Here is a 25,181-nt window from a genome sequence, read left to right on the forward strand (position 1 = left end):
GCTTGTTCAGGAAGCCGCCGATGACAACGAGGTTTTACGATGCGCTAATAACTCCAAAGTATCTGAATCAGTGGTGTCGCCATGCTGTACTACAGCGCAACATATGAAATGAGACCATAACCGTGCTCTCGCAAGCTCGTTTTTAATAAAAAAGAAGATAATATTTTTTTTCCTTTAATTCTCTACTTGTGCTTGTAAGTTGCAACACACCAAGAGCTACTCAAGTCTATTGTAATGTATCACTGATATCCGATAAGCTGAGGTGGCGTAACCTGTGCAGCATAAAATGCTTTGATGGAATCGTTTGTTCTTAGGATCACGCGTGAGGTGCAAGCTAACCTAACCTATACTTACAGCCAAGAATAAAGGCTCCGAGCATTAATTGGAATGCGACGGAAGCACTTCGACTTTCCGGACTGCCGTGACTATATCTGGAATGACTTCTCTAATCAAGGTGAACACACGCACACATATACCGGAGGCACTGTTGAAGCTTCAGGGGCTCGGGTTTGCGTAGAGATTATCATTTGCGCCGATACCCGGTTTTCGCTTTGCTAAAATATTTCAACAACTGCCAGTCTTGAACGGGTCAACGAAAGAACTGATCGTTTTCACGTAGTTGGGTTAAAACTATGTGGTTAGGCTACTGTATGGGTGCACTACTAAAACCAATTATAATGACATCTAAAGCGACAATCACTCTCATGTGTACTTTATCTCGTAAATAACACTTTTGCGATTGAGAAGTACTTTTGCGCGCGTGCACCGTCGGCAAAAGTCGCACCATTAAATGATCTCCCTTCTTTTTCTTTTCTTTTTTTCTGAGCGAGAAAAAAGGGGGAGGGGGAGAGAAGGTTGTTGACGGTAAAAAATGTTGGAGATATGTGCTCTGATTGTCATGATTGTGCATTTTTGATCACCTAACCTTTACAGCTCCCACATGAACGCGACGTCCCATGATGTCAACCGCAGAAACAGTTTGATCACTACTCATACATCAGCCACTGCATTCGGCTTTCAGGTTATTGTGTACCTTCGTGCGTGTGTGCGTGCGTGTAACTTTGATATTTGTATCTGATGTTTGCGAGTGCATATCTCGTAATATTTTCTAGATATAGCGTTGAATTTTTTTTTGTATATTCTTTCCGGAACGGTAAATCATCTAAAAATATTTTTTTACTCGAGTTTATAACTGAAAATATTTACAACGCTTCAAACGTGCTTCAATGTGAAAAGTTCCCCAACTTCAGCGTGCAATTCAAAGAAAACTTTGTTTTTCTTTTTTTCTTGAGGAAAATATTTTACACTATATCGCGTGGTCCGGACATTTCGTCGAACGCCTTTTCATCGAACTCCGTTTCATCGAAGCCGTTTCATCGAACACCGTTTCATCGAACGCCGTTTCATCGAACGCCGTTTCATCGAAGCCGTTTCATAGAACGCCTTTTCATCGAACGCTGTTACAGCCTGCAATATTTTTGCAATTTATTTTGATTTTTATACACAACGTCATCTAATTCTTCTTTTTTTTTTAAATCACAGTATGCAGTGACGAGATAAGTTCCATTGTGAACATGTCCTAGCTTCGAGAAGAAAGCCTCCATGAAACAATGACCCCTCTCCATGTCACATGAAACAATTAAAAATGAGACAAAAAAAAAACAAAAACAAAAAACAGAAAGCACGATGTTCTTTCTGGGAAGCCGGTAGTGTTTTATTGTTGTTTTATTGTTTGACCTGTAACCTTGGGTTATGTGAGGATCCGAAAGGGTTATGTCTTTATGGGTGACAGAGTACACCCAGGGCTTTACTATTGTCTGGTGCGGGTTGGCCGTCCTAAGAAAGCGTCCTGAAGATGATTCATAGGCAAAAGAGTCGGTAATAAAGTTGACAGTGAAGGGGAGGTGGTTCCAGTCCAGGTGTAGCCCGAAACCATGTTGACTGACACTTTGTGCAGCTTTTGACTCTGTAGGGTTTGAAAACTAAACAAAAAAGCAGAAACGTTCAATCTGAGCATAAAGCTGATAAGAGTATCATTATATTTTACATTACATTACCGAAACCCCCGGACAGCCGGTAAAAAAACGACACAGACATTCAAAAGTGTTTTAAGTGTCGGTCCTTTACCTCCAGTGTCATGTTTTCTGACAGGTACATGAGTAAAACTTTTCAGTAAGTCGCATACCCATTTGTTTTTATACCAATGTTTTTTTTATTTCTAGTAATTTGGCTTCACCCTAAAGACAGTTTCACAAGTGACTACCTTAGTCTTAACAAATGTAATGTAAAACATCTATAAAGCACTGTTATGCCACAAAACTCGATACAGAGAAATTCGATGAAACGGCCCTTAGCGATTCGATGAAACGGCGTTCGATGAAATGGCGTTCGATGAAATGTCCATTCATTCGATGAAACGGCGTTCGATGAAACGGCGTTCGATGAAATGTCCGCTACCCTCCATTAACATGTTGCATTATTTTGTCTCCATGCAAAATGCAGCGCTTCGAAATACACGAACTAGGCAACTTTGAAATTTTTACCCAATATTTGCAAGTTGTTATCTGGCAATGTCTTCAAGATATAGCATTGAACTATTTCTAATATGTTCTTCCCAAGAGGGCCTATCACCTACATGAAAATCATTGCACTAACTAATAACTGGACATATTTACAGTGCGGCAAACAGCTCCCAGGGCCGAACTCGGTCCCAAGCAATAACAAAAGTTGCAAGTACAAAAAGAAAAACGGTACTGACGTTTTCAGTGGCTTTTATTTCTACGCCACATAGTTTTATTGTGTCCAGAGTTTGCGAGCTCAGGCTGAACTCAAGCAGGATTTACCAATGAACCACTCTAAGCGATCCATTATTCGCAAACACAAAGCTGCGTAGTCTGTTACGATCCGTTCTACCTTAAAATGGACCGCAGCGGACGTTACGAGTCATCGGAGCTAAATCAGTTCTGAGTGTGTGACACGTAACATGCGCTGAGTTTGGAAACACGCGGAGCACGAAACCAAATGAAGCGCTCGCAGCGCTGCATTGGCTGGAACGACTTGCAGCGTCCGGTGTGGTCCATCCCTGGGTATACAGAACATAATCGTGTACCAAAGCAGTATGTCTGACTTCCCGGATCACCCCGAAGACATCTCCAAGCAGCTCACAAAAGTGTCATTGTATATTGTTAGAATGTCGAACCGGACAAAACCATTATCACGGAGTACCTTCCGCACAGGACAAGGCGAGGCGTTAAGTGCTCGTTCAAGCGTTGTGAGAGCCAGTCCTTTGAAGACAGGATATAAAGCTACGACCCTCGTGAGCCAATCGAGGCATCGGAGCAAAGCACTTGACGATGTACCATTGAAACACGATCCTCCCACGGAGAGCTGTCTCGTGCGTCGCTCCTTTGCTCTGATTGGCCAACGGGTATCGTAGCTTTCGCCGTTTATCAAGTTATGGTGAAATGGAGATACACTCAGTCCGTGTAGCTTTTCTATCTGATCGTTTTTTCTGTTCCACGTATTTTTAAAGTCCAATGTAACGGTTTGAGCGGAGAACGTAACGTGGCTTTTCGGAGCTACTGGAGAATCCAGTGCATGTCTGTTATCTGTTTCAGCGGTCGTTTACTTACAAAAGCAAGCCGGGTCTTCCTGACAGAATAAAGTGCTCCTCGCCAACATTTACGATTCTGCCCCATTCCATGATCAGTTTAAGAAATAATCCAAATCCGAAAGCCCCGTTTCCATACCCCTGCCGCAAACCCCCGCGTTCTGTCACACATCTTCAAGATCCCCGGCTTTTAAAAACCAACGCCCGCTTAACAATTCTCCAAGCTTCTCCCCTTATATTGCTGTCAACGCGTTTGTTCCTACGCATTGTATACATGATTAAGCAAGGGATAGAGTTGACAACGCGACCACAATTACTACTTTTGTGTACTTGTTTATCGAATGCGCTCTCGTGGCCCGAAGTCGTTATAGAGCGGAAGGTAAATACACTGCCGAAATAGTCTGTACATCTGTAACAAATAATTACTAATAATAAACAGAAACAAAGAAGCAGGTCACGAACCACCGCAAAAACGTCACTGATGGCATTTCTAATCAAGTTAGGTCATTGATATTAGCAACCAACCAGATGAGGTGGTTTTATCCGTGGACTGAGCAAGGTAGGAAAGATGAACTCGTATTTCAAATTAATGATGGTGATTGGGTCCGGACACTTCATCGAAGGCCGTCTCATCGAAGCCATTTCATCGAACGTTATTGAATCAAACGCCATTTGATCAAAGCCGTTTAATTGAATGCTTTAAAATAGTATTTGGAGATCGTTTCTCGCTTTCGGAAATAGTTCCTTTTGCATCGAAGGACAACTATATTCTATGCCATATTTTCAATTAAATGTCAGGACCAAGAAAATAACTGCTTTTCTCCGGCAATATAATGGTAGTCGCATGAGGACAAGCACGCGTACACTATGCAGTGCTGACTACCCCGCGACAACCAGAAAGTTTCTGGCTCAGTGACTTGGTGTGCGCCGCCTATTTGTGTCACACTTGTGCTACTAAGCTTGTCTAAAGTAGGGAACATCCAAGCTCACAATTGTTTTAAAGATGTCATTTACGCACGAGAAAACCAGAAAGTTTTAGATAAGGCGATGAAAGGGATAAAAAAAGGGTACAAATATTTTCGGACATTTCATTATGCACGTAGTTCGTAGCTCAGGCTCAAATCAATCACGATTTGCGCAAGAAGCTGTCTGGTTTTCGAAGCTTTCTCCCAAGCCACCCCGTTATTTACAGACTTGGGCTTGAAACATTGAACCCAAACACAAGAAAGAACGCAGTGGAGACTCCTCTCCCCCCTTCCCCCTCGAGCGCCTCGATACCATGAAACATCGGAGGTGACAGTGCTGGGAAAAGTGACACGTGGCATTCGGATTTGGTGCAGCGATGCGCGCCAAGGAGCGAGAAGTCATATGAAACCCTCACAGCAGTGCATCGGCTGGAACAGCTTGTAGCGTCCGGATGTCCTACTTCCATCAAGCCCCACCTCAGGGACCCGAAGGAATTCCCCAAGCAGGCTCTAAAGCGACATTGTGCGTTTCGAAAACCTTGAACGGGGCAATAACGTTATCACAGAGTTCCTGGTATACTGAACAAAGAAGAATGATAAGTGCACCCCCCCCGCCCCCCCCCCCCCCCCGTCCTCGCTTTCAGCATGAATCACACACACCCCGTTCCAGTATTGCTTCTTTTTTTTTTTAATTCAATATTTCCAAGCGCGGGAGGCATGGGGTAGTGCGAGAGCGCCCTGTTTCAACGACCGCTCTTGTGAAAGTTTGCATAAGTTTTGTTTTTATATATTATTATGAAGCCGCCAGTCGCTGCAGTTATGGCTTAAATCTCTGATGAAACCGGATACTTGGCGTTTTACAAATTTAGAAAAATACAAGGAGAGTCAAATGGCTCTGTCTTTATTCGCAAGGTTGTTGGATTCTTCAGACTGGGGATCCGAACAATTCAGTGTAGAACGTTTCGGTGTAGGTCGTTTCGGTGCCGACATTTCGGAGCACGGACTTTTCGGTGCAAGGACTTTTACTGCATGGAGATTTTTGTGTAAATACACGTTTGGAAGTTCAAATAGCTAAGCTTTCCAGCAGGCATTGCGGACATTTGAATGTTCAAATATTGTGGCGGCAGTGGCGCATAAAATATAATGGATGTAATTATCAAGATGTCTTATTTGACTATGTTTTTCCCCCTAATGAAAATATACGATACGTGTAATTAAGCAATTATTTGCCTGTGTGATCCAATGAGGACATGTTCATAAAAGACGTAAGGTATACGGATATTTCGGTGTAAACGGCCCGTCATTTCTGGCAATAGCATGCTTTAATATTCTAAAGGTTAGAATATACGTCTAGGACATCTTTATTAAGATTTGTCATAAATATGTCTGGATGATAGGTATGTAACGTGCATAAGCATACGCGTATGAAGTTATTCGCATGTGTGGCTTGATAATAATATATTCCGGAAAGAATGCCAGTTTCTAGCCCTTCCAAATACTATAACGCCCACGTATCACAGGTGAGTCGTCGTATACGTAATAAAGTAAGAGTCTGAGGCCAGCTGCCTTCAAAAGAAATATAATCATGCACAAAGGGTAATGTGGACCCCTTTTATTTACAAAACGCGTGTGCTCACTGCTCTGTGACCTAATCGGCGTTGCTAGCAACGCTTCTGAGGAATCGTCGAGCATCATTGCAGTCCCTGATCCCGGCTTCCCAAAAGACGCTACACGGGGGTGCAAGTTTATTCATTGTGGTCGGAGGCGAGAACACACATGCTCTAACGCCCGTGGGGCGGTGGTGTCTGCTAAAAAGTCGAGCAGAAAGAGAAGATGACATTTTTTTATGAAGTTCGGGCAAACAATAATCGTAAAATAAGGACAAAAGCGACTCTTTGCGTCGCTTTGTGTTCCACGACCATGCAACAAAAACTCCGCACACCGAATATTTCGAGCACCGAAATGTCCTAGACTCTTCAGACTGCTAGATGAAGCCTAAAACAAACCATTGTACTATACATGGGCTGCACCTACGCCACAAAAGGACGTCGCACGCCGGTGTCGACCATGCTGGTGGTTGAGACGACCGCGATTTGCAACAGAGCTATGGAAGACGGTGGTGCGTTGGGCTGCAGCAAGCGCTCGCGCAACAAAAAAGAAGCGGAAACTACACGGCCAGCTTCTACCGTACTCCGGCGATCGCAACATCGGTGTGCACTGCGACGGAGATGCTGTCCAGAAAAAGAAGGCACGAATGGCATGCAGAGGCGGCTCAGGACAGACGTCGATGATGCGGCCGCTCATTATTGAGTCTGCGGGGCGCATTTTTTTTGTTAGCGGTGTGTGACGCACTTTCATAACGTGTTTGTGAATGCTGTCAGGGCAAATGCGACACCGACGCGCTAAAGTTAGTGGCCCCAGTGATGACTTTCCACTACACCATAAGTTTGTGTGGTAGAGAAAAACAGTCTAGTGAGGTGCACCTTGTGTTGTTGAGCAGCGCTTCGCAAACTTGGAACTCAGAAAATGTGGTTATGGTTGAGTATGAAGTCACTTCCTAATGTACACAACTTCACCATTCGAAATAACATTCAATCTCGGCTCCTGCACCCAGCCGATCGTCAAGTGGTTCTGTGTGCTTTAAAGTGTTTGCGTACAATAAAGCTTCTTTTTCGGACATGGTAATCAATCTCGTGACATGCGCTCTACTGGTCATGCGCTCTTGTGACGTGCACTCTAATGGCAAGCGCGCTCCTATCGCAGCGCTCTCGAGTCGCGCGTTCTAACGTCGGCGCTCTAGTTACACTGAACTAGAATATAGACCTTTCCAGCGGCATCTCGAACGAAGCGAGCGGGCAAAAAATGGTGAGTCACTGAGCTGTGGACGCACGCGCAGCGTCCGATATACTGCACAGCAGATAAACAGCGCATGCTTGGAAGGTGTTCCACAGCCCAGCAGACAAACATGGCAGCGCGCAGGAGGCGATTTCTGGAAAGGTCCATAGGGGCAGTGGAAAAAGTGTCGGCGGCGTCCCATCGGCCGTGTGAAGCCAGAAGTGCAGACTGCCGCGAGTGGCGCTGTTGTCGAAATCCGGAGGACATGGCTACTGTAACATGGGATATGGCGTCGCGTACGTTTGGAGAGCGATAACTAAATAAATTCTGGGCCGCTTCAAAAGCACTCGGGCATACGTGTCATACCCCTAGAGGACATTCCTTATAATGAATTACAGACTGCTGAGCGTCGCCATTGATGGTACAATTGACGGCGCGTATGCCCGAATTTGTGGGAAACACCCCCTTTTTGGCTGATTTTGGCGTCTGAGGCAACCTTTGGAGAGCGATAACTAAATAAATTCTGGGCCGCTTCAAAAGCACTCGGGCGTACGTGTCATAGACCTAGAGGAGATTCCTTATAATGAATTACAGACTGCTGAGCGTCGCCATTGATGGTACAATTGACGGCGCGTATGCCCGAATTTGTGGGAAACGCCCCCTTTTTGGCTGATTTTGGCGTCTGAGGCAACCTTTGGAGAGCGATAACTAAATAAATTCTGGGCCGCTTCAAAAACACTCGGGCATACGTGTCATAGACCTAGAGGAAATTCCTTATAATGAATTACAGACTGCTGAGCGTCGCCATTGATGGTACAATTGACGGCGCGTATGCCCGAATTTGTGGGAAACGCCCCCTTTTTGGCTGATTTTGGCGTCTGAGGCAACCTTTGGAGAGCGATAACTAAATAAATTCTGGGCCGCTTCAAAAGCACTCGGGCATACGTGTCATAGACCTAGAGGAGATTCCTTATAATGAATTACAGACTGTTGAGCGTCGCCATTGATGGTACAATTGACGGCGCGTATGCCCGAATTTGTGGGAAACGCCCCCTTTTTGGTTGATTTTGGCGTCTGAGGCAACCTTTGGAGAGCGATAACTAAATAAATTCTGGGCCGCTTCAAAAGCACTCGGGCATACGTGTCATAGACCTAGAGGAGATTACTTATAATAAATTACAGACTGCTGAGCGTCGCCATTGATGGTACAATTGACGGCGCGTATGCCCGAATTTGTGGGAAACGCCCCCTTTTTGGCTGATTTTGGCGTCTGAGGCAACCTTTGGAGAGCGATAACTAAATAAATTCTGGGCCGCTTCAAAAGCACTCGGGCATACGTGTCATAGACCTAGAGGAGATTCCTTATAATGAATTACAGACTGCTGAGTGTCGCCATTGATGGTACAATTGACGGCGCGTATGCCCGAATTTGTGGGAAACGCCCCCTTTTTGGCTGATTTTGGCGTCTGAGGCAACCTTTGGAGAGCGATAGCTAAATAAATTCTGGGCCGCTTCAAAAGCACTCGGGCATACGTGTCATAGACCTAGAGGAGATTCCTTATAATGAATTACAGACTGCTGAGCGTCGCCATTGATGGTACAATTGACGGCGCGTATGCCCGAATTTGTGGGAATTCCCCCTTTTTGGCTGATTTTGGCGTCTGAGGCAACCTTTGGAGAGCGATAACTAAATAAATTCTGGGCCGCTTCAAAAGCACTCGGGCATATGCGTCGCAGAACTAGAGGAGATGCATTATTATGGCTTATAGAGTGCTGAGTGTCGCCATTGATGGTACAATTGGCGGCGCGTATGCCAAATTTCTGGGACACGCCCCTTTTTTGCCTGATTTTGACGTCTGAGGTTGTGATGACTTAACAGATACTGGGCCGTTTCAAAAGCTCTTGGGCGCACGCGCAGCAAACCTACATAAGATTGATTAATTAGCAGTAACAGCGTGCTAAATTCGCCATAAATGGTACTCTTCATGTCGCGTTGGCCAAAATGTCTGGACCACGCCCATTCATTTTGGCATTTTTATTTTTAATACCATTCTTGGGGAAGGGGGGGGGGGGGGGGCGGGAGGAAGTGGAATAGCTGGTGAAATGAAATTTGGACACTTTGTAAAATATAGTTCGGATCAAAAAATGTTTTGACTCCTTAATTATTCAGCGCTTTAAGTATAGTGTATTTGAGCTAATTACGCGATGAGAACAAAAAAGAAAAAAAAACTGCATTCAGGTTCCGTGTTTATCAATTAAGAAAATATTCAGTGTAGTTGCCGTTTTGTTATACATTACATATGTTGCTAAAAAATGTATTTAGGAACGCAACAACGTCACTGAATCCTCGAGTCTCCTCACCAACTGCGGATTCTTTTTGGTATTTAAAGTCCTGGGGAACCACTTTAAATTTAAGTAATTTGAAAATAAAAAATGTTTCCATGGAGCTAGAGACATTGGCTATATATATAGCAAAATGCAACTAAATTGATGGTGTGGTTCTCTTAGGGTTTGCATTGAATGTTGAAAAGACGTATGATTTTTCTGCGGTTCGCCATAGGAACCAATGAGTAAAAGTTTGGTTGCATTTTGGCCGGACTTAATATAAACCCAGGACCACGAAATTTCTCTTGGAGGTTGAGGGCAGCGTATTAAAACGTGACAATAAAGTGCAAAGCGATTGAGTGATTACTTTTCTTTGTATAAAAAAAGATCGCTTTGGTCCATTGAGTTACGGGCGCCGGCGCAACGGCGGCCGATAGATGGCGTAAGTAGTGGTGGCGCTCGCCTGTCCGAGAATCTTGGGGTTGTGACTGAGAACGAAAGGAAACGAGAAAGCGTCCGTATACCGAGCGCAAGTTCGTCCGTTGCTCGTGCAGGGGTTGCAGTGACGTCAGAACGCCGAGCTTTGATTGTCCGCGATTGAGGGATAGTGAGCAAACCTCGAGGCAGCTGGCATTGAGGCCTACCCACTATCCTTACAATAGGAGCCAATCAGAGCTCGGCGTTCTGACGTCACTGCAACCCCTGCGCCAGGAGCGGACGAGCCTGCCCTCCGCGTACGTTTAGACCTATACAAAAACAGTCTGAAGTGTAACACTGAACATAATGTTTCACCGGTGCTGAAAGTCACAGCGAAGACTTTTATTTGGAGAGTGTAAACTATCAACTTCGTCATTGGTAGTGCAACCCTCCGTGGACTGCAGCGATTGATGGCTCACCCATGTTCTTTGTGGGAAAGTAGACGCTAAAGGTAGAGCGTAGGACAAAGGTGCCCATTCAAGACAAACAACATGTCAACTTCTCCTCAGAGTACGTGCTAAAACAACCGCTTCAATCTGCGAGAAAAAACACGACGCAAACCGGCCTCCGATAGCCCGGTAGTGGGCGAGTTCATAGGACAGAACCTCATGTGCAACCCCGTAGAATCTACGCTATTCGCGACTCCAGCCACCTATAGAGTCGCCACTATCGGGTAAATATGGCGGTCTAGAACAGGTCGCATACCGCGCTACGTGCCAGCTCAACGCGCAATGCGCGGGTTTCAGCAGGCAAGCATTGAACCCAAAATGGTTTTTCACGCAATTTTCACTCATTGCGTGTCAGACCTTCGGCGATGCGTTGGCGTAAGCGAGCTTCCGAAGGCTCGACCTTTTTCAAGGAAGCGATGGAACGACTGCGGTGCTGATGAAACCTCGATAAGCGCGGAATGTCCGGTTCATCCGGTAGTGTAAGTTGCGTTCAGAGTGACCTGGACAGCACGCCGGTAGGAAGGTAACAACAGAGTCACCGCGACAACCGTTCCATCACGCCAGGCGCCGACAACAGGTAATCACGCAAGCCCAAAAGAGACGAGCAGAAATCGCGAAACGACTTACCTGTTCCGTTCAGTTCAGCACCTTCCCGCTAGGTGCCGTTCGTTTTGCTAGACTCGCGTAGTGTCACTGAGAGCTTTAGAAAAGGAAGATATATGGCGACAAAGACGACACAAAGAATAACAAACTTAAATCAAAGGGACGACGGACACTTCTTTCAAAAGAAGTGTACGTCGTACCTTTGTTTTAAGTGTGTTATATTCTTTCTGTCGTCTTTGTCCAATAACCAACACGCTCCAAAGTTTATATATGGCGACACCTCCTTTATAGGGCATCTCTTTAGCAATCCCCAGCCAATCAAAGTGCGCTATTAGCCTATAAGAAGGCCGAACAAGCAATCCGAAAGCAAGAAGCGTGAACATAATAAATCTCGCGTTGTCACGGCCTTGACAACGTCAGCGGTTGGAGCCGAGTATCGCAAATAATCCAGGGGCATTTCGAAACATGCTCTCATATACGGTTCACACCTGCGACGTCACCGCCGGCGTATGTCGCGATGCTTTTCGGGATCAAGACTCAGCTACGAGTGACAAGTATACCGTAGTGTGTCTGAAAAAGTATATGACGGCGCACCTAACAACATGTCGTTCAGCTTGGCTCTCTTGGGAACTCGTATTTTCAGCGATAAATGCGAGCCCGTCCCAACCGGGTCACAACGGGTCTGGTTCAATCTTGAATGACCAATGACGGTCATTGATGACCGTCATTGACCGTCATTGAATGATCAATGACGGTCAATTTTAAATTGGTACTTCACTAATCGCATATCGTTCAGTTGGCCAATAGAAAGGGGATAGAAAGTCAAAAGTCAGCTTTTCGGTACGAACATTTCAAAATATAGCGGACTATTTTGTACCTTTTTCCTTCGAAAGCTCTCCGCCTTTTCACTATGATACATCCGTGGTTCCCAAAGCGCGTCAGCGGTGCCAACCTGACGTCAGCAAACCCCTGCTCACGCATTGGACACGAGAACTGCGTCACTCGGACGTATACGCTCGTCAACAATCAATCCGTCGACGAATATTCGGATTCGCGTTCGTGGCCAATGAGTGCCCTGACGGAACTTATCGTCACTGGGGAAGTGCTATGGTGCGCATAAAAAGCACGGTGGAAGCTAGGAGTCATCGCATCGGTGCCGAAGAATGTCACGAGGACGTGATGTCACAATTCGCATTGTGAAATCACACTGGTCACACAAAAGCCGTATGCAGACATGTTGAAAGCAGGGTTGTAAAAGTTACTTCAAAAATGTACCTAAGGTACAGTAAAGCGCGATCCAAACCAACGCTTCTTTTTGCGCCTGTAGGTCGTGCGGCTGCGGATGTGACGCATTTCGTGGCGTTTTTGCTGTTTCCGGGCGCGCTTTCTGAGTCAGAACCGTGCGCTTTGGTTTGGACGGGCGAAACTTCGGGCGAGCGCGCACGCGCGCACGCAGGCACGAGCGCACAAGCAAAGTGCAACTGCGACAGACAGTGTTGCCAGATGGTCCCACCGAAAAACCGCCAAACGGCTGGGAGGTATAGCCCAAATATAGCCAAAGCCATAAAATAAATATAGCCCAAAATAGCCAAGACTAAAAAGAACGATTTTTAAGCCTTTTATTGACAATTTTTCATACGCGCAAAAAACAACATGTTAAATTCTCTTTTTGAACCCTCTGATGCGCCACTTTTTGTGTGCATTAGGTCCCCTGATATATAAAAAAATGCTTCAGAAGGATGAAAATTTCTGAAACAATTAATTACCCATCCTTTGTAGGATTTCAGAAATAGAAAACTTACATGAACAGCTGTATTATGAGGCCCGGGAGTTATAACCATACAGTAAAATAACAGAATGCAGGAGCAGAAGTGCCAGAACTGGGAGTTTCAAACCAGCACCCCTTATATCTAAGGTTCTTACCAATAACCCACCCGTCTATTTTTCTTTGTGTAGAATATGAGCGTCCCCCGTTCCGGTTCACGCTATTTTTGATTCTGTTTCATTTCTTAAAGTTGGCGATGACTAAGAATTTTCGCAATGGGCACCAAAGCTGCGTTTGGAGAGTTCAGTCTACGTCCGGGTAGAAGACGCGCTACTGGACCTGTAAAAACAGTGCAATTTGTTTGTTTGATTTGCTTCACTGCGCTGTGGGGAGACCGCTTGAACTCTGCTAGCATTGCTTCTCTGCGCATTGTGAAAACCCCGACGTTAGTAGAAGTTTGAAGCCATCCTCCTTCCTCTCTCTCCTCTCAACTAGCCAAAAGAGAAACAATTTTTTTTCGAAACTGACTAGAAGTTCGAAAATTAACTAATCGAACCTCAAAGTTCGACGTCGAACCTGAGGTTCGTCAAGAGTTCGCCGCACCCTTAGATATAGCCCAAAAATAGCCACATAGCCAAACGCGAAATTTTTACGCCAACTAGGAAAAAATGTAGCCCAATTTGGCTATATATAGCCCAATCTGGCAACACTGGCGACAGACTGGCCGGCCAGACGGCGAGAGAAAGAGAAAGGGAGAGAGATCGCGTTGTCATGTTGGAAGAGAATAAAAGGGGGGGAGGAGAGGGCAGCCAGACGGCGAGAAACGCGGAGCCGGAACTAGCTTGCCCTCCACCGATTGGCCGGGACACAGGAGCGCCCTACTACGTCACCGCGCGTTTTTGTGCGCGTTGAGAAAGAAGTTGAAGTTATCCAACTTTCTTGTGCGCGCCCGGAAGGAGCGAAGAAGCGGCGCGACGTCACGAAAATACGTCACATCCGCAGCCGCACGACCTACAGGCGCAAAAAGAAGCTTTGGTTTGGATCGCGCTTTACAGCTACTCATATGAAAAGGTACCTATAGTCCGTTGCAACCTAAGAACGAAGGGCGAGGGTAAGACGGGCCGGGGAGGAGGAAGCAGACGGAACGCTGGAGAAGAGAGGGGGAAACCTCCTTCTCTCTTTAGCGTTCCGTCTGCTTCCTCCTCCCCAACCCCTCTTACCCTCGCCCTTTGTTCTTAGGTTGCAACGGACTATAGGTACTCGCTTAAAAAGTACCTAGGTACAGTTACAGTTACTTTAAAGATACTTACTTTATTTATTTTCCACAAATTCGTCAAAATATATTGGAAGTAAAGCTTTTTATACTAAGGGTACACACGAAACTAGTTCGATAAAAGTGCTTTATTGCTATCAATGCGAGAAATAAGGAAAACCCCCTTCACATGAGCCGGTGCTGACGTCGACGGGCCGAGAATGCGTCGGCCGCATGAAGAAACGCACGAGTCGAGAGCATATGCACCTAACCTTTGCGACATCCAGCAAAAGGCTTCAAGCTTCCTCGGTTATGACGAAAGTAATCCCTGGAGAAGGGGAACAAGAGGGATTCTTTTTTTTCCCCCGTCAGTAGGAAGAAAAATAAGCTTTCTTTTTTTTCTTTAGGAACTTTCTCAGTTTTGATAACCGCCGAGTCCGATTTATTGAGTGGAAACGGTATTATATCCGCGATGTTACATTTTTTTACGGTTGTAATTATGATTCATTTTAATTATATTTTATATTGCATTTATGGCGGAAGAAAGCCACCACCAGGACAAGATACAGGCACCAGGAACTGTGCACATCTTTCAAGTCATCTCTTCTCTTGTATAGTTGTCAGAGGAGCTTCAAACATGCAATGAAGTCGGTTTCGGTTTGAGATGAAGGAAGCAGGTCGCTATTTTCTCCAGACGTAGTTCCGAAGCGATTTAATAAATTGGTGTCGCTTGAACGGCATCGCTAATCCACCGCTCGCTCAAATGAACACCGCCATTCGCTAAAGTGTCGTTCGATGAAACATCATGGGTGGGGCTTCGTTCGCTAAAACGTCGCTCGATCAAGTCAGTGCCTCCCAGGTCGTACCCAACTCAACGTTAATCACGGCACATGGTAGTGTGTTGATACTTCAAGATTTATAGTTTCTACCATTTTGATGAAGTGAATAAAAAAGTATCAGTAAAAGTAACTTCACTTAGTTACAAAATACTGGAAAATGTACCTAAGACACAGATACAGATACCGAGAAATGAAAGTACCTAGGTTTGTACCTCAGGTACAACGAAAGTACCTAGATACCGATTTTCAGTTGCATAGATACTTTACAACCCTGGTTGAAAGCATACATGTGTGTGCAGCAACTATCATTCCAAACATGCTTGAGACGCATCCGCAGATAATACTCGTGAGTTTCAGTATTGCGTATACGAGCGAACGTAAGCCCTGTGCGTTTTCGCTAGCGTTGCGTGTTCCACACTGCGCGTGCGCGGAGCCCAAACTGCGGCCTTGGGTTGGCGCATGGCGACTTCGCGCATGCGCATCCCGGAGAACACAACGCTAACGAAAACGCACAGGGTTTGCGTTTGCTCGTATACGCAATACTAAAACTCACTACTGTCTGTCAAAAACGTCTGCCGAGAACACCGTGTTTTTTGTCTTATGCGCGAGCAGCGTGACCACGGGGTTCCATGAAGAAAAGATGAACAGTGTGACGGGGTGCGACCCCTTTAGATTTTGGTCAATGTCACTGAATCGGAGGGCTCACCGGTTGTCGTCACCAGGCGGGCGAAGTAGGTGCCTCCGCGGCAGATCGGGCGATCGCTCGATGGACACTCTTCGGGTGAAGTCGTTCCATCTGCGAATATGAGCGAAGAGGGTGACTGAATTAAGGAGAGATTTGTAAATCACCGAGTGACTTGTTATATCGTGACTGCCATCACACGTTTGGCTCACTTTAATTTGGACACAACGTTCGATGCGGCAAATACGAGGTTTAAAACTCTTCAACGAGCCACAATTATTACATTACTATTATAATTATTACTATTAAATGCCCTCCGCGTATTCTGCGCGGAGGGTATTTCACTCGGTCATTCACATAAATAAATAAGTAAAAATGTTATCATTTTGGCGGGATTAAGGTACCGTTATGAATAACTCGACAGAGGACTCGACTCTCCGCGGAAAAAGCCGGAAGCGTTTTACGACTTCACAGCTCATAAACGTCTCACGAAACAAGCGGTCATTCGATTACAGACACCAAAAAATACACACACCGCTGTTTTCGTGTCTGTAATCAAGGGAGTGCCTGTTTTGTAAGACATTTATGCGCTGTGAAGTGGTAAGATGGAAAACCAACTAGCCCAAGCTGCTGTGTTTCCAAGCCGGAAACGACACGTCAAAAGTTCCAATCGAGCCTGAACGTCCAACGTGACGGAATATCCAACGAGATGAAAGATGCAATTCGGCTCAAATCTCTATCGAGTCCGGATGTCCAACGAGCCGGAAAATACGACTAACGAGACAGAAGGAACCACGCGTCGACGCATATGTTCGCCATCGCCATTCCCCGACATTTCTGTCACAGCGATCCATGATGGCTCCTCCGACTGTTCTTAGAATGAGTAGCCGCACGTGCATTTTTAAGAGTTGCGCGCACGAGGAATGTCATGGAACACCCTTCGCGCACGATTGAATTCACCGGAAGCAGCATAGCCATAAGCATAGAGGGTGGAAACAAAACCACCGAACAGACGCCCAAATTGAGACACGGTGATTATTGTGGCGCCGCACTTCGGGGTGACTTGATTCATCCCTCTTATTGTCGCAGCTAATCAGGTTGCGACAATAGCCTATCAGAACGTCGAAGAACCAATCAGAAAGCAAGAAAAAAGCCGCGCTCGGCATTTCTTAGGGATAGAAACTGAGGGAGAGGGAGGAGAGGTGAGTGCGGCGGAGACGTCAGCTCTGATTGGTAGGATTAGTAGGATCTCTGCTCTTTGTCTCGCTCAAAATCAGAGCGAACCGGAGAGTCGCCTGTTCCTCGCCCAGTGTCGCGCGTTCGAACGCGGGTCATGAAACGCGTATCTGCTTTAGAAAACTCAAAGAATAATCGCTGCCCAGTACAAAACTCATGTCCACTGAAACGCATCTGCCTGTTATACGACGACTCAGAACATTTTATAACGCTCTGTAATAATTGGGGTTGTGTGGATATTTATACAGCGTGTACACTCTAAAAAAAAAGTCCGTGAGTTTGTTTTCCCACACAACACTTGGAGAGCCAACCACCGCAACTTACAGAGGCACCTTAGCGAATGACGATGCCGAAACATAAGTTTAGACCAAAAAACGCAGTCTGAGTTGTGACATTAAGCAATGCAAGCGTGACGTTTTGCATTGCTTAATGTCACAACTCAGACTGCGTTTTTTGGTCTAAACGTATGTTTCGGCATTGCCATTCGCTGAGCTGCCTCCGTAAGTTGTGGTGATTGGCTCTCCGAGTATTGTGCGTGAAAGTAGACGCACAAACTTTTTTTAGAGTGTAGTTGGTCAGCCATTTCAAAGTTGCGACGAGTCACTCGCTATAGATGGGAAAGTTAGCCAGTGCAGTACAACCGCTTGCCTGGGGTCTTTAACGTACACCACGCAGCAGTGATACACGACCGCACGCCGGTACAATGCTCATGTAGATCAAAACGGGCAGGAGCGGGGATTGGGCCCAGGATCCCACCTTCCGTCCGAGCACAGCGGACGCTAGGAGCCATCCCAGCCAATGCGGCGTTGAGGGAGTGTCATGCGACCTTGAGCTCCCTGTGTCGCCCCGCCCCACCGGCAGGTCACGCGACTTTCTCCCGGCGCTGGATCGGCTGGGATGGCTCGTGGCGTCCACTGCGCTCGGACTGACGGTGAAACGGAGTATGGGTTCTGCAACGCGAGCTTTCGCTCCGCGTGCTCCGAGCGGGTGTGCGCTAAAGTGTGCGCTAGCCCACTCGGCCACCGATCCCCCCACTAATCTCTATTGTAGTAGGCTGGATCGCGGATCGAGAGCCCGTCGGTGTCGCCACCGGCGGCCTTTGCTTGACACCAGGCAATACACGCAAATCTATGGGAGAAACGCAGACAAGTAAAAATATTGAAGCATATACGCTGTGCTCGGAGCCGAGTATTTTGTGGTGTCTGCGATCCTTGTGTCGGGTGTTTCAAGATCGAATCGGTATTTGTCAAACGTTCGAACGCCGATTAAAAAAAACAAACGTACCGAAGCACCTACGGCTGAGCTGGCAGGCTGCTCTCGTAGCAAACAAAGTAACTCGCCGCCAATGAGACCGTCCTCGGGGAAGCCCAGAAGTTGATGAATGACAAAGAAGTTCCACCTCGACAGCGGCTTCCCGGGAGTGAGCGAATTCCGCGTAAAGCTTTCGAGCTTGTCGTCTGCTAAACCCAACTCAACGAAACCGCCACCGACTCCGCGGTAACTCTAGGTAACTCTCGCCTCATTGAGCTGCACTTCAGCGAAGTCACTCTCGACCACAAAATATTTATTTATAAGAACTGCGAGGGCTGTCAGTTTTAATGTCTGTACGCAAGCTATTTGACGGGCTCATCGAAAAGCAACCAAAATGTTTCAGTGCCGACAACAGCTTGGAAACGGGGGAAACGGATCTTTTTCTCTTTCGTCCCATAGAGTCCAATGCATTTGGTGGTGTCAATCAATGGCCGCCGGTGGCGACACTCGGCCCCGGCTGCCCAGGCCGCCGGTCCGCGATCCAGCCTACTACAATAGAGATCAGCGGATCCTCCCTTTATAACGCTCTCTCAGTTGCTTGCAATGCATCGCGCTCTTCTTGTGTCTCGGCCTCCTCTAAATAACACTACCATTTAACTATTTTTCTTCCTTTTTTTTTTTTTTTACGTGATTTGGCACACGCGCGTCCTAGCGGGAGCAAACATTTCAAGAAATCGGTGTTCTCAGGTTTGAATCGATTCTGGATGTTTGACGCCGACAAATGTTTATCGCGGCCAAAACCGGAAAGTTACGGCTTAGCTATGCGCTTCGAGGGGAGTCCTGGTTACAAAACTCAATATGCAAGCGACATGTATCATTGAGTGATTTCCATAATAGCGCGACAAAATGCAGCGTCTCTACTATACCCTTAAAAAATTACGATGGCTTCGAAGGGCAGGTTGAGCTTTTCATTTTGTTCATATGGGATATCTGCAGCGGAATTCCCACTGTAAAACGAGCCGGAAAATTCGGCGACTGAACATAGACAGCTCGAACTTCAGCCGAATTTCGCACTTATCAGAACAGTTTTGCTGTGGGAAATTTCAAGACGAAGTTCTCTTTGCGTAAAATATGATAAAAAACTTGCCAAAGTAAAGGCTGGGCGTGTTCACATACGACTGAATTTGCGACGCTAAAGCGACGCTATTTACTTGTTGAGTCATCTACCGCTAGGCGCAGCGAGTAAACGACGCACTCTGTTGTATGCTCGCTGCGCCCATCGGTAGATGGCGCCACAAGTAAATACACTCTCGGAAATAAAGTGTATATTCTTACACTTGTCCAATATACGACACCCCAAAACTTCCATTCGACGTACAGCGCGCTGACGTCGAACCGATGTTCCAACTTGCATGAGCGGCTTGATAGTCGAGTGGTACAACTTATTAAAATAGCAAGTGTACGTGTTACCGACCACACACACAAAAAAAAAAAAAAAAGATTGTTTTTTTTTAATTTTAGTACAAAATCTCAGTGTTTTTTTTTATTTTTTTTTTAAGTCTTTGATACACATTTTTGCTGTTTAATAAGGTACCTTTCACCGTTCTCAAGCCCCTCGTGAAGTTGGAGCCGTCTTTTCGACATCAACGCGCTGGACGTCGTATTGAAGTTTTGGGGTGTCGTACATGAGACAAGGGGTGTAAGAATATACCTTTCTCTTTCCGAGAGTGTAGCTTCTTACCTGGTCATCTGGGAACGCACCCAACCTTTAGTTTGGCAAGTTTTTGCTATCATTTTCTTACAGGAAGAGAACTTCGCCTTGAAACTTCTCACGGTAAGACTGACCTGCTCAGTACACATTCGGCGAAAGTTTGAGCTTTCAATGTTGAGGCGCCCGTTTTTACGACTTGGTCCGCTCGGAACACTCTAGACTGCATATCCAAGATGACAAAACCGCGTAGTGCTGATAGGGATGACGTCATCACAGAAGGCCAACGCTGGGCACAGATTGAACACGACGCCTGCGTCAACGTTCGGCTCCAACTTGACTCCGCGCCGAGCGCTGACGCAGCACTCGTTTCGAATCTGTGTCCAGCGTTGGCCTTCGCTGGTGGCGCAATAACCTTGTCTTCTAGGTGGTGTTACTGAAAGAGGGCAAGAGAGAAAAAAGGGGAAAGGGCTACCGGCGCTTTCCTCCTGGCTGGTTAGTTAGGAACGAGCGGAGGACTCGATGGCTCCTATTACGATACCAGATATTTCGCCGATCGACGTATTTGCGCTTGCATTGTATCGTTATCGGATATTCTTATCGAATGTACCGGAACGGTCTACTAAAACTCCCTAATGTGAAAAGAAGTATAACTTCGTACGACGCACCATTTCGATTTCGCCGGTCTTCCTAGATCGTGACCGTTTAGCGCTTTCCACGTTCGGAGTTCCGGAAAGAGTTGTCGTTTCTCTGTCCGCAACGCTGTCCGCGACGAGCGTGCGCTGCAGGAAGTGGGTGGACGATGGCGCCGCTTCTCACATCACTGCCCTCCCGCGTGTGCACCCAAACAGCGAATTATACGAGACGCCGTTCGTGGGCCCATGTTTTCCTCCAATCGTTCTCTTGGTCCGAGAGGTCGCGCCAAGGTCTTCTTTTTACGGAATCGCTCCAAGGCCGTGCCAGCAACCCGTTCTCTTATTCTCAAACTCATTCGAGTGTCAGGGCCAGATATTCCAACCCCGAAAGGTCCGGGGTTATTACTTTGCTTTTCCTAAAAAAAAAAAAAAAAAAAAAAAAAAGCAAGAAGCAGTGGTGTTTCGCATTGCAAAGACACCAACTGTCCCAGTGACGCCCTAGTGATACTCTAGAAAAGACTTGTGCTTTCTGCTTTTTGTAAACTCGCCGCGTTTTTGCTATCTTTGGCTTTCATTAGCATATATGACTACTGTGGGCCCACCCTGAAGTTACAAGATTTAAAACACCAACCTACTGGCAGTTTTCAAAAGAACGAGAGCAAACACACAGTCCTGGGCCTGCCGCACAATGCTTCTCTGTGCTTCCCCAGCACAGAGAAACCGGTTAATGCAAACAGCATGGAGCAATCTCCCTGTCTTTCTAAATAAACCTCTTCTTCCATTCTATAAAATTGGGTTGTGTGTGTGTTTATACAGCCTAGAACTTGGTCTGCCTCACAGGAACGACGAGTCTCCCAGCTGTAGATGAGCAATTTAGCCAGTGCAGTACAACCGCAAGCCTGGGGTCTTTAACGTGCATCACGCAGTAGTGATACACGACCGCACGCCGGTACGATGCTCATCCAGATCGAAACGGGCAGGGGTGGGGCTCGAACCCAGGATCCCTGGGTTCTGCAGCGCGAGCTTTCGCTCCACGTGCTCCGAGCTGGTGTGCGCTAGACCACTCGGCCACCGATCCTTTTTTTTTTTTTTTCTTTATTGTCGGCCACCGATCCCCCTTCTTCCACTCTACAACGCAAGAACGACGTGCAAAAACTTTTCCGGAAGCGGAGTGCTGTTGCAAAGCACTGTGATGACAACGCCCACCGTACCGATTTTGAAAACTCCAGAATAATCAACGTTGAAACCAACATCCGCAACAATTTCTCATATAATTCTGGCATATCCAGACTACGCCAGGAAATATCAGTAGATCGAAAGGCACTTTACCATCGGCGTATGTCAACGGACTAGGGCACCTAAAGAAGAAAAATTGAATGATACAAACGACATCACCTTAGATGGAAAAGAAGTTGCTACTCTCCATGTGCAATCGCCCCAGATCCGGAAGAAAAAACCGAATCGGTTTTGAAACGTCGGGCACCTAACCGTTTATGACTTGGCGGGTGAAGGTCCGCACTTCTCTCATTTTAGCCCAACCAGACGAAATTCCGTCAAACATGGTTGCGTTTAAATATTTGAAATACAATATCTTGAGTAGAGTATTTAAGATAGGCACAAGTCTGCTTTGATGGCACCACTGCTCTGGACTCTATGGCGGGGCGCGGCGGGGTGGACGATGAACACCGATGCCGGTGCGCGTGCGCCGTATACGAGCGCTGCGATATTGGAATCAAGTCATGTGGCCGAAAGTCGTCGCTTCGTTCTCCCCTCTGCACCTTGGCGGATGCGCTGAATTCGTGTTTTTCGTCGCGTTTTAGAGGGTTTCTTGCCTTACACCGTAAAGTGACGTCCGACATTTATATTTACCACGTAACTGCATTACAGCATTACGTGCCCAACTTCTGCGGTTAATTTTATACAATTTTGACTATTTTTACCTCCGGCTTTGTGTGAAAAAGCTATATACACAGGCACAGGAATCAGCATGAGCGCTCATGCACATTAAGAACATATACGACTTTAAGACAGCACGAGGTTTCAAAAGTCAATACCCTTGTGACAACTAAGGTTTGCTTACTAACAGTGGCGGATCATTCGCAATAGGAAGCACGAGGTGTATTTACAGGATCGCACATTTAGGATTTCCAAGGTGACAAAAATTGTTAGCGTAAATAGCCACGTGTGTTTTCTGAAAGCATCGTGCTTTGTATTTATAACATATCGAAAACAATCGCTTTTAATTATATGGGAAATCTCGTGGACAAGACAGGTAACGAATGTTTGACTTGCACTTTTTTATGAGGATAGGAATAAAGGCGTCCACGCACAGTTCCGTTTCAGAGCGTTTGTGTGCGTTTGACTACGTTGCGGCTGCGAGAAACCAGGACAACCCTGCTTCTTATGTCGAGAGTGCAAGCTATTTACTTAGATAAAATTAAGAGAGCGTGTTGGTTAAACATCTTGGTATGCGAACGCAAAAAGAGGCAAGGGACACACAAACACACGTCAGACGCGGACATCGTTTAACTGTATTGGATTCCACGCTTCATACTAGGCACACATGTGCCGGAGACTAGCTTTCGCTTCTCGACGCAACGCACTCTAACGTACTCAAACGCTCTCAAACGCAACTGTGCGTAGAGTCCTTTATGGTGCGTCAAAATCAGGCTATTTGTTTGTTCATAATATTACATTTACATCTGTATGAAGCTCCTAATCGTTTTTGCGATATAAACATTCGTTTGATCAGCTTTATTTGTGAATTTCAAGAAACTATACCGTTCTTGGTCCCATACTTGCAGTCTTTCAGTTGCTTAAACTATTTTCTAAAAATAACCACTTCATTTTTTTTTATTTAACTTCAATACAAATGTTGGGATTCCAACGTAAGAAACTGGCACAGCCAGCTTGGGAGTGCTCGGGGGTCCGCGATACCTGGATCCGAAAAGAATCCATCAGCATGAAAACCACCCGATTGCAGGGTTGTCGACGGCGAAAGGGGATTTACTTTCAGTGGCTGGTGACGCCGAAATCTTCAGAGAGCATCTGTTCAAACCACTAAAGAGCTTTCTACACAGGTCCATAGGGTGGCCCCTGGCGTTCTATTTCAGCCAAACTTGCCGGAGATCACTTCATTTTCGCCTTCTAATTTTATTCGGCAAGTTTTACGGTAGATGAAAGTCAGACTTCAATTGATGGGCCTGTCACTTACCTCATATCTTGAGAAGGTCGTAAGCAAGTATCCATATAACAAATACTTTATTTCATAAGGCCAATATTGTGAAATTCCGTTAATGAGTAGTTTAACAAATTCCCTATTTGGCCTAGGCTGATTTGTCGAATTCTTGTTCGAATCCTTCTTCAAAGAAAACAGGCAAATACAACATCACTTATTTTTTAGATCCTCTGCGTCATTATAGAAGACTTTTCCCGTCTGCGAAGTTCACAAAAATTTGGTGTACGACTACAAAAGTCAAATATCAATCAGGTAAACTTGTAATTTCATCTGCTCTTCGTGATTCAGCATGTTGTTAATCATGTGGTCGACATGCTTCTTCACAGTGCACTCATACATCATAGTCTGTTGCAATATAAGATGAGCAGTAGAACCTCTGACTTGAACGCGTGCTGTCTACCTTCCGAACCACTCGGTGCAATCGCAGCCAAAGCACTGCTGCAGGCAACAAGGACGTGCTGGAGGCGGAGCTTGTCCCGCTAATAGTAAGTGGCAACAGGCTCTCTACTTGTTTTAATGATAAAGCATTAACCGTCCCATGAAGCGAACCGGCGTTATCAGCTTTTGAAGCCGCGCCAAACGGCACCTAAACTCAACTGTCCCAAGGGAGCGAAGCCTGTCGTCTGCAGCAGTGATCTGATGGATAGGCTCCAATAGTCTGACGTGCGTCATAGTTTCGAGGAACGAGGCTCCCGTTGGCTCTCGCTTAGCGTAGTTCCAAGGAACGCCACCAGAAAAGCCCTTTCCATGGTGGCGCAGCGGCCCGGCCGCCGGTAAAAGGGAACGGCTGGCCGGAGGCAGCAGAACCCGCCCGGGTAGACTCCGGAGTGGCTGCACGGCCGAGCTCAGCGCGGCGCGGCCACTTCACGAGAGCGCGCGCTCGGCCGTCGGCCGCACCCTCGGCATTAGCGAAACGTGGCCGTTCGCGCCATTATGCCGCGGACGAAATAAGGGAGTGGAAGAACGACACTCATGCTTTCGCATTCACAACTCATAAGAAGTGCTTAGGTGTCCTTAGAATTTTTCTTTCTGGAAATTATCCGCGGGTATGGCCGTGGACAATGGTAATACTCCCCGAGCACCAGCTCAGTTGTTTCACCACTGAACCTGACCGAAACTAACGATGGACGTAATCATACGAAGATGGCGTTTGTAAAAAAGACAAAATCGCAATTTATGCTTGAAACCACTTCGTATTTCTCAAAGTGGCTCAGTACCATTGTTTTATTCGTTGTGGGCAGTCTTGTGCTCGTTACTTGAAAAATGTAATGAAAATTACCGAGCCTCAAATGTAATAAATTATCGTTACAA

At 46.3% G+C, this 25,181-nt stretch overlaps 1 protein-coding gene across 1 annotated transcript in view; it reads right to left on the reverse strand.

The window, feature by feature from the left end:
• LOC115320357 overlaps window positions 1–25,181 on the reverse strand; it is a 278,131-nt gene that overhangs the window by 216,623 nt on the left and 36,327 nt on the right. Inside the window, exon 3 of the mRNA XM_040218735.3 lies at window positions 15,827–15,916. Coding sequence (XP_040074669.2) covers window positions 15,827–15,916 — 90 coding nt within the window. The remainder of the gene's footprint in view (window positions 1–15,826; window positions 15,917–25,181) is intronic.

The sequence above is a fragment of the Ixodes scapularis genome, unplaced genomic scaffold, assembly GCF_016920785.2.
Source record: "Ixodes scapularis isolate PalLabHiFi unplaced genomic scaffold, ASM1692078v2 PGA_scaffold12__126_contigs__length_90152505, whole genome shotgun sequence".
NCBI classification, from domain to species: domain Eukaryota; kingdom Metazoa; phylum Arthropoda; class Arachnida; order Ixodida; family Ixodidae; genus Ixodes; species Ixodes scapularis.